The sequence below is a fragment of the Apodemus sylvaticus genome, chromosome 1, assembly GCF_947179515.1.
Source record: "Apodemus sylvaticus chromosome 1, mApoSyl1.1, whole genome shotgun sequence".
NCBI lineage: Eukaryota > Metazoa > Chordata > Mammalia > Rodentia > Muridae > Apodemus > Apodemus sylvaticus.
The window spans coordinates 54,466,756-54,476,826 of NC_067472.1; the positions used below are offsets into that span (position 1 = coordinate 54,466,756).

The 10,071-nt window shown below is 46.9% G+C and overlaps 1 protein-coding gene across 1 annotated transcript in view; it reads right to left on the reverse strand.

The window, feature by feature from the left end:
* Positions 1-1,163: 1,163 nt before the first annotated feature.
* Ahnak (AHNAK nucleoprotein) overlaps positions 1,164-10,071 on the reverse strand; it is a 30,376-nt gene continuing 21,468 nt past the window's right edge. The window contains exon 6 of the mRNA XM_052190300.1: positions 1,164-9,855. Coding sequence (XP_052046260.1) covers positions 2,020-9,855 — 7,836 coding nt within the window. The 3' untranslated portion in view covers positions 1,164-2,019. The remainder of the gene's footprint in view (positions 9,856-10,071) is intronic.

Below are 10,071 nucleotides of genomic sequence, written 5' to 3' on the forward strand. Positions count from 1 at the left end.
ACTAGATGTGCCATTTCCCCCACCCCTACCCCTTTTTCCAGGGTTCAGAGCATTCCAGATTTCAGCATCCACTGCATCATTTGGTCTGTAGAAGTCAACAGAAGAGATTTTTGAAATCACTGGGCCTTAGACCGCATCTAAGCCACGGTGCTCAAAAAGTATTTACTGAATGAGTAGACACTTCAGACTACCCTAGCTACACCTCTCCTTCCTCAAGCTAAAAATAAACGAGTTGGTGTACAATTGGACAGCTTGGACACTTCTGTGTAGGATATCTTCCCAATATCCCAATGGCTATCTTCCCAACAGTGTACATGGGTACTGGATGTAGTAACTTAACGCTTGTAACCCCAACACTCAGGAAGATTGTCTCAAATTCAAGGCCAGCTCAGACTACACTGGGAGTTCCAGGACAGTCTTGAATACTTGGATACAGTGTATCTCAAAATTCAAAATATCTGTCTCTCTCATTTTTTTTGTTCCCCCCACCCCCCAGACAGGGTTTCTCTGTGTAGCCCTGGCTGTCCTGGAACTCACTCTGTAGACCAGGCTGGCCTCGAACTCAGAAATCTGCCTGCCTCTGCCTCCCAAGTGTTGGGATTAAAGGTGTGCCCCCGCGCGCGGCCCCCCCCCCCGCCACTGCCACCACCCCACCCCCCAATCCCCCCACCCCCAAGCCCCAACCCCTACCCCCCACCCCCCACCCCCGGCTAAAATATCTGTCTCAAAAATACAAAAAAAGAATCCTTTTGCTTCCACCCCCATGTGCTGGGATTACAGTTGTTAACCACCATACTGGGTCTTAGGAGTGTCTGGGAATTTAAGCCAGGAGGATCTCACGCATACCAGCCAAGCACTCTAGGAACTGAATTACATCCTCAGCCCCATCCCCACTCCATTTTAAAGTCTTGCTCATGCTAAGATGGATGCTCTATGGTGAATTATGACCACTCCACTGTCAATTGCTCAGCAATGATGCTGCCGGTCTCCCATAATAATGAAGAAGCGAAAGCTTCCTTCTGGTATCCGTGCAGAGGTAATGCCTTAAAGTCACTATCAAAACTAACAATAGCATTGGGCAGATCAAGTCTGAACCATGAGGGCTGTGCGTGCAGTCTCCCTTGGCTTCATCTCTTCCACACAGAATGCAAACGCACAATACATCAGGGTTAATAAAGAGCTTTATTTGGCTTGTACAGCATCAACTTTCATACATTCTCAATTAATTTGCCATTAAAGTGCCAGACATTTCCTTAATCATGATGACATTTGATAAAAAAAAATATTGGAATTTTTCTTAGGACGTAGCGGTCATGTATGAACACTTTTCTAACCAAACCCAGAATGTAAGCCCCTCACATTGACCTGGTGGATTGGACAAACAGATTCAAATCCCCTCTCACCTTGAGCACCAAACTAGGCTGGGACTAACACACCTGGGGATTAAGAAGTCATGCTACAGAGATTGAGAAACAACCACCTACTGGCTCCCATTTCCTCGGGGCCATGCCGGGGTTTCACAGGTCCAACCCTCAGAGCAATGACGACCTTGCCCTCTCTGCCACCTTTTATCCCACCCTCCCTTACTCATGAAAGCCCCCAAAGTCATTACAATGGAAAAAAAAGTGGGTTTCCATTACCCAGGCACTAACCATGTTCAGTAAAAATAAGGAAGATAAACACAAAAGCTTGCTTAGTAAACACGAGCTCTCAGCGTTCAATGCAAAAAAAAAAAAAAAAAAGAAAGAAAGAAAGAAAAAAGAAACCAAAAACTGAAATCTTAAGGCAAATACTGTTGACTTTGCACGCGGGTCAGATGAACTTAGAACTCTTTACGTAGCTGCAGAGTCCCAGAAGCCTACAGGCGTTTGGTTTGTCAGCACTTGCCGCTGGTGGAGGCAAGATCTTTGCCTTATTGCTGAGGCTATTGGGGTGTTTCTCTTTGGAGTTATATACAAACACACCCAAGGCTGATGTTTTATATATATATATATATACATGTACATGCATGAAGGCCCACTACTCTTTCTTTGTAGAAACTGATAGCTCTACCTCAGGAAGCTGGATGCCGACCTTGGTCCCACTGTCGTTGCTAGAGGAAGAAGACAGTCGGGACTTCTTTGAGGCCAAGGACACTCCACTCCCCTGTAACTTGCCTGCCTCATCATCACTCCCAGTAACCTCATAATGACCTTTGCTCTTTGATCCCAAGCCACCAAAGGTGCCAAACTTCAGCTTCCCATGTTTGCCTCTAGCTTCTCCACCCGCAAACTCCAGAGTCCCAGTTGGGGTGGAAGGCGCTGAGAACTCCCTCTCATCGCTGAAGGAGTTGGAGCGGTGTCTTGGCTTCTTACTTTTAAACAGGGAGAATTTGCCTTTGGGGGAAGACGCTTCAGCTTCCACTTCCCCCTCCAGAGAGCCCAAGCTGGCCTTCGAGCTCTTCAGGTCCCCTTTGGACCCAGAAATGGATGCTTCTGGTGAGCTGGTGACACCACCTTTCCCTTTAGGTTTAGAAAAGGTAAACTTGGGCATTTTGATTTTGGATTTTTTAAGTTTTACTTCAGACTCTTCCCACTCGCCTTCTCCAGCACCAGCCTGCACATTGGCCTCCACTTTAGGGAAGTTGACATCCACTCCTACTTCTCTACCAATGAGCTCTCGGCCAGAGAAGGTAAATTTAGGGATCTTCATCTTGGGGAATGTTACTTTTCCAGATCCACTTTCCAAGTGACCTTGAGGCCCAGACACACTCAGCCCAGGACCCTGGAGTCCGATCTGGCCCCCTTTCACATCTCCTTCTATCTTTGGTCCTGAGAAATGAAGGTTCCCAGCGAGTTTAGATGTATCCAAGTTTAGAGAAGAGGAGGCTTGGGGTCCCTTCCACTCAACTCCAGAGCCTTTGACACTCATATGCCCTTCACCCAGGTTGATATCTGGGACACTGGCACCCCCTGAAACATCTATGCCTCCTTTGACTTTGGGGCCCTTCAAACTGACACCAAAATCTGTTTCAGGAGATGCCACATTAAAGGAAGGCGCCTTGACACTGATATCAGGAACAGCCCCATGGAGACCTATTCCTGAACCTTTCAGATCTCCTTTAATTTCAGGACCAGAAATCTGCCCTGATGAGAGTTTCACATCACATCCAGAAGCCTTAATTCCAGGCATTTGGAGATTTCCTTCTGGGCCTTGAATGCTGATGCCGGGAAGACCTCCCCCAATCACTGGGCCTTTCAATTCTCCAGCAGCCCCGAGGTTCCCCTTCACTTTTGGTCCTTCGAAATTAAAGTCCATGCCTGGTGCTGAGATCTGAGGCCCTTTCAGATTCACATCCATCCCTGAACCCTTCAGTTCTCCACAAACTTGTGGCCCCTTGATGTTAATGTCCAAGTCGGACCCCGGAGTAGAGATGCCAAACTGAGGCAGCTTCATTTGGGGAAGTTTGACACCACCTTCTGAGGCCTCCAAGCTAACATCAGGAGTAGTCACAGATACTTTGGGGCATTTGATGTCTCCAGCCACAGTCAGATCTCCTTGTAGACTTGGTCCCTTCAGTGTCACATCTGGTGCCCCCACACTGAGTGCCGTTGTGGCATCAATCCCCGACACTTTCATACCATCTGCTCCTATCTGTACTTTTCCACCAACACCTTTGAGGTCAAGACCTGGGGCGTGTAGCTTCATGCTTGGACTGGAGGCACCCAGGTCTCCCTTCAAACTTGGTCCTTGCAAGTGCAGGTCAAGATCAGGCCCAGACACTTTGGGCATAGAGAGGTCCACCGAAGGCAAGTCCACTCCTGGGCCTTTTAGAGACATATCAGGCCCTTCAAGCTTAACATCTGTTGTACTCAACCCTCCTTCAAGAGAGGGCATCTGAATCTCAGTGCTCCCACCTTCCACTTTCACACCAGGGGCACTGATCTTGGGCAATGAAAACTTAGGGAACTTGATTTTTCCTTCTGGACCTTGCAGATCTATGTCAGGTCCTTCCAGTCCCACACTGGGAACATCACCCTTTATCTTTGGTCCTGTCAACTTAACATTTACATCAGGTATGGAGACTTGAGGAGCAGAAACACTAAAAGAGGGTGCTTTGATTTTAGCTTCAGGGCCTTCGATGTTGATGTCAGGTGTGTCCAAGCTTGCCTGTACCTTGGGACCTTTCAAGTTGCCCTCTATCTTTGGCCCTGAGGCTTCCACTCCTGGCACCTTGAACTTGGGAGCCTTCACATGAATATCAGGAGCTTCCACATTAATCCCTGGTGAAGAAACATCCACATCTGGTACCTTGATTTCACCCTCCAGCTTGGGGCTAGGTAGGGGAGCCTCTGCTTTAAATTTAGGTGACTTAATGTCAAATTCTACATCTGGAAAGTACATTTTTCCAAACATAGTTTTCTTGACTTTGGGAGATTTTACTTCAGCTTTGAGTGCAGCATCAGGCCCTGCAACACTGGCATCTACATCAGGAACTTTGAGACTGGCATCGATCTCACCTCCAGGAATATTCAAATCAAATCCCTGTTTTTTGGCTTTAACTTTAGGACCACTCATGTGAATTTTAGGCATTTTAAACTTGCTTTTCTTGCCCTTGCCACCGATGTTTATTTCAGGAGAATCAACACTCAGCTCTGCTTCAGGGACATTCACATCAACTGTGGGTGTCTTGATGTCAGCTTTGGGGCTTTTTGCACCAAATCCAAACTTAGGTTTCTTAAACTTCGGAACTTTAACATCTGGCCCCTCAATATTGATGTCTGGGCTCTCCATGTGGACATCTAAGCTTGGCGTTTCTAAATCAACTTTAGGCCCCTTGAGATCTACTTCACCACCTCCTAACTTAGGCCCAGAAATTCCAACTTTCGGTGTCTTGAGGTGCACATTAGCATCAGGCCCAGTTATTTTAGGAACAGACATCTCCAACGATGGCATCTTCAAGTTAGGACCACTAAGTTTAGCATCGGGACCTTCAAAATCCAGCCCTGGACCTTTCAGGTCTATTTCAGGTCCTTTGAGAGTACCTTCAATCTTAGGAACAGACCCATCAAAGGCTCCTTTTACTTTGGGTCCTTTTAACTCCAGGTCAACATCAGGCATAGAAATCTTGGGAGTCTTGATATTAATCTCAGGCATCTTGAATTTGGGACCTTTCACTTTCATATCTGGACCCTCAATATTCACATCTGGAACATCAATGTCCACCTTGGGTCCTGAGATATCAAGGTCAGCCTTGGGCAGGCTCACATCTACTTCTGGACCTTCTGCTTTGAAGCCAGGCATGCTGAACTTGGGCATTTTCACCTTGGGCATCTTCAGGTGCCAGTCTGGACCATGAACATCCACATCTGGAACATCAATGTCCACTTTGGGGCCTTTGATGTCAACTTCAGGAACTTTAATCTCACCTTCCACTTTGGGCAGAGACACATCCACATCACCCTTCACTTTGGGGCCTTTCAGGTTTAAGTCAATGTCAGGCATGGAGATCTTGGGAGCCTTGATGTTCATCTCGGGCATCTTGAACTTAGGACCCTTCAGTTTTGCATCTGGACCTTCAATATTCACATCTGGAACATCAATGTCCACCTTGGGTCCTGAGACATCAAGGTCAGCCTTGGGCAGGCTCACATCTACTTCTGGGCCCTCTGCTTTGAAGCCAGGCATGCTGAACTTGGGCATTTTCACCTTGGGCATCTTCAGGTGCCAGTCTGGGCCATGAACATCCACATCTGGGGCACTGATGTCCATTTTGGGACCCTGGATATCAACCTCAGGGCCTTTGAGGTCTCCTTCCACTTTAGGTAGAGAAACATCTACATCACCCTTCACCTTTGGCCCTTTCAAATTCAGGTCAACTTCTGGCATTGAGATCTTGGGTGCCTTGAGGTGGAGATCAGGCATTTTAAACTTTGGGCCCTTCAGTTTCCCTTCTGGACCATGAATATCAATATCAGGAGTGTCAATATCCAGCTTAGGGCCTTTGACATCCACTTTAGGACCTTTCAACTCCCCTTCTGGTTTAGGAATAGAAATGTCCAAATCTCCTTTTATCTTAGGTCCTTTCATGTTCAAATCAATGTCACTCATTGAGATTTGTGGAGTTTTGAAATGGACATCAGGCACCTTAAATTTGGGGCCTTTAAGTTTTCCTTCAGGACCCTCAATGTCTATTTCTGGCCCTTTAAGGTCACCTTCCACATTAGGGAGTGCAAGGTCCACATCACCCTTAACTTTAGGCCCTTTTAGATTTAAGTCAAAGTCAGGCATGGAGATCTTGGGTGCTTTGATATGCATGTCTGGCATTTTAAATTTGGGTCCTTTTAATTTTCCTTCTGGACCTTCAATACTGACATCAGGAGTGTCAATATCCACAGTGGGGCCCTTGATATCAATACCAGGACCCTTTATTTCGCCTTCCATTTTAGGCAATGAAGCATCCACATCTCCCTTCACTTTGGGGCCTTTCAGATGCAAATCAAAGTCAGGCATGGAGATTTTGGGTGCTTTGATGTTCATCTCAGGCATTTTGAATTTGGGGCCCTTCAGTTTGGCATCTGGACCTTCAATATTCACATCTGGAACATCAATGTCCACCTTGGGTCCTGAGACATCAAGGTCAGCCTTGGGCAGGCTCACATCTACTTCTGGGCCCTCTGCTTTGAAGCCAGGCATGCTGAACTTGGGCATTTTCACCTTGGGCATCTTCAGGTGCCAGTCTGGGCCATGAACATCCACATCTGGGGCACTGATGTCCATTTTGGGACCCTGGATATCAACCTCAGGGCCTTTGAGGTCTCCTTCCACTTTAGGTAGAGAAACATCTACATCACCCTTCAACTTTGGCCCTTTCAAATTCAGGTCAACTTCTGGCATTGAGATCTTGGGTGCCTTGAGGTGGAGATCAGGCATTTTAAACTTTGGGCCCTTCAGTTTCCCTTCTGGTCCTTCGATATTCACATCTGGAACATCAATGTCCACCTTGGGTCCTGAGACATCAAGGTCAGCCTTGGGCAGGCTCACATCTACTTCTGGACCCTCTCCTTTGAAGCCAGGCATGCTGAACTTGGGCATTTTCACCTTGGGCATCTTCAGGTGCCAGTCTGGGCCATGAACATCCACATCTGGAACATCAATGTCCACTTTGGGGCCTTTGATGTCAACCTCTGGGCCTTTGAAGTCACCTTCCACTTTGGGAAGAGAAACATCTACATCACCCTTCACTTTGGGACCCTTAAGATGTAAATCTGGCATGGAGATCTTGGGGGCCTTGATGTTCATTTCAGGCATCTTGAACTTGGGGCCCTTCAGTTTTGCATCTGGACCTTCTATATTCACATCTGGAACATCAATGTCTACCTTGGGTCCTGAGACATCAAGGTCAGCCTTGGGCAGGCTCACATCTATTTCTGGACCCTCTGCTTTGAAGCCAGGCATGCTGAACTTGGGCATTTTTATTTTGGGCATCTTCAGGTGCCAGTCTGGGCCATGAACATCCACATCTGGAACATCAATGTCCACTTCGGGGCCTTTGATGTCAACCTCTGGGCCTTTAAGTTCACTTTCTACTTTAGGTAGAGAAACATCTACATCACTCTTTACTTTGGGACCTTTAAGATGTAAATCTGGCATGGAGATCTTGGGAGCCTTGATGTTCATCTCAGGCATCTTGAACTTGGGGCCCTTTAGTTTTGCATCTGGACCCTCAACATTCACGTCAGGAATATCAATGTCCACCTTGGGTCCTGAGACATCAAGGTCAGCCTTGGGCAGGCTCACATCTACTTCTGGACCCTCTGCTTTGAAGCCAGGCATGCTGAACTTGGGCATTTTCACCTTGGGCATCTTCAGGTGCCAGTCTGGACCCTGCACATCCACATCTGGAGCATTGATGTCCACTTTGGGACCTTTGATATCAACCTCTGGGCCTTTGAGGTCACCTTCCACTTTGGGTAGGGAAATATCTACATCACCCTTCACTTTGGGTCCTTTCAGATGCAAATCAAAGTCAGGCATGGAGATCTTGGGAGCCTTGATGTTCATCTCAGGCATCTTGAACTTAGGACCCTTCAGTTTGGCATCTGGACCTTCAATATTCACATCTGGAACATCAATGTCCACCTTGGGTCCTGAGACATCAAGGTCAGCCTTGGGCAGGCTCACATCTACTTCTGGGCCCTCTGCTTTGAAGCCAGGCATGCTGAACTTGGGCATTTTCACCTTGGGCATCTTCAGGTGCCAGTCTGGACCATGAACATCCACATCTGGAACATCAATGTCCACTTTGGGGCCTTTGATGTCAACTTCAGGAACTTTAATCTCACCTTCCACTTTGGGCAGAGACACATCCACATCACCCTTCACTTTGGGGCCTTTCAGGTTTAAGTCAATGTCAGGCATGGAGATCTTGGGAGCCTTGATGTTCATCTCAGGCATCTTGAACTTAGGACCCTTCAGTTTTGCATCTGGACCTTCAATATTCACATCTGGAACATCAATGTCCACCTTGGGTCCTGAGACATCAAGGTCAGCCTTGGGCAGGCTCACATCTATTTCTGGACCCTCTCCTTTGAAGCCAGGCATGCTGAACTTGGGCATTTTCACCTTGGGCATCTTCAGGTGCCAGTCTGGACCATGAACATCCACATCTGGAACATCCACTTTGGGGCCTTTGATGTCAACTTCAGGAACTTTAATCTCACCTCCCACTTTGGGCAGAGACACATCCACATCACCCTTCACTTTGGGGCCTTTCAAGTTTAAGTCAATGTCAGGCATGGAGATCTTGGGAGCCTTGATGTTCATCTCAGGCATCTTAAATTTGGGGCCTTTTAAGCTTCCCTCTGGACATTCCACATTAAGTTCTGGGCCTTGGATATTCATACTGGGACCTTCTATATTGATGTCTCCTTTTGGTAAATCCACACCCACATCAGGCCCTTCTGCTTTTACACCAGACACACTGAACTTGGGCATTTTCATCTTGGGCATTTTCACATTCCATTCTGGACCATGAACATCCACATCTGGAGCATTAAGTTGAACATCTGGTGTGTTAACATCCACTTTGGGACCTTTCAAGTCTACTTCTAAATTTGGGCCTGCTGCATCTAAGTCTCCTTTGACTTTAGGACCTTTCAAGTTTAGCTCCACATCGGGCATGGAGACTTTGGGAGATGAAATGCTCAGGAAAGGCATTTTAAACTTGGATCCTTTCACTTTACCTTGGACTTCAACTTCTGGAGCATTAACATCAACTTTTGGAGCTGTTATATCAATGTCTGGCTTTTTAAGTTTGGCATCCACTTCAGGTGTCTGAACTTTGGACCCAGAAAAATTAAATTTGGGAAGCTTAAAACGAGATTTCTTTGCTTTCCCATCAATACTGACTTTAGGAGCAGAAATGTCCACTTCTGGGCCCGTAACATCCACCTTGGGAGATTTAATGTCACCCTCCAGTTTGGGTCCAGAGATATCAACATCTCCCTTGACCTTTGAGCCCTTTAAATTTAAGTCAATTTCTGGCATGGAGATCTTGGGCATGTTTACATGCATATCAGGCATTTTCAGTTTGGGACCTTTCAATTTGCCCTCAGGACCATGAATGTCAATATCTGGAGCACTTACATCTACTTTGGGGCCCTTTATGTCAAGAGAAGGGCCTTTCAAATCACCCTCTGTATTTGGAATGGAAACATCCATATCTCCTTTCAGATTGGGGCCTTTAAGATTAAGATTCAAATCTGGCATTGAGATCTTGGGAGCCTTAATGTTCATCTCAGGCATCTTGAACTTGGGACCCTTCAGTTTTGCATCTGGACCTTCAATATTCACATCTGGAACATCAATGTCCACCTTGGGTCCTGAGACATCAAGGTCAGCCTTGGGCAGGCTCATATCTACTTCTGGACCCTCTCCTTTGAAGCCAGGCATGCTGAACTTGGGCATTTTCACCTTGGGCATCTTCAGGTGCCAGTCTGGGCCATGAACATCCACATCTGGAACATCAATGTCCACTTTGGGGCCTTTGATGTCAACCTCTGGGCCTTTAAAGTCACCTTCCACTTTGGG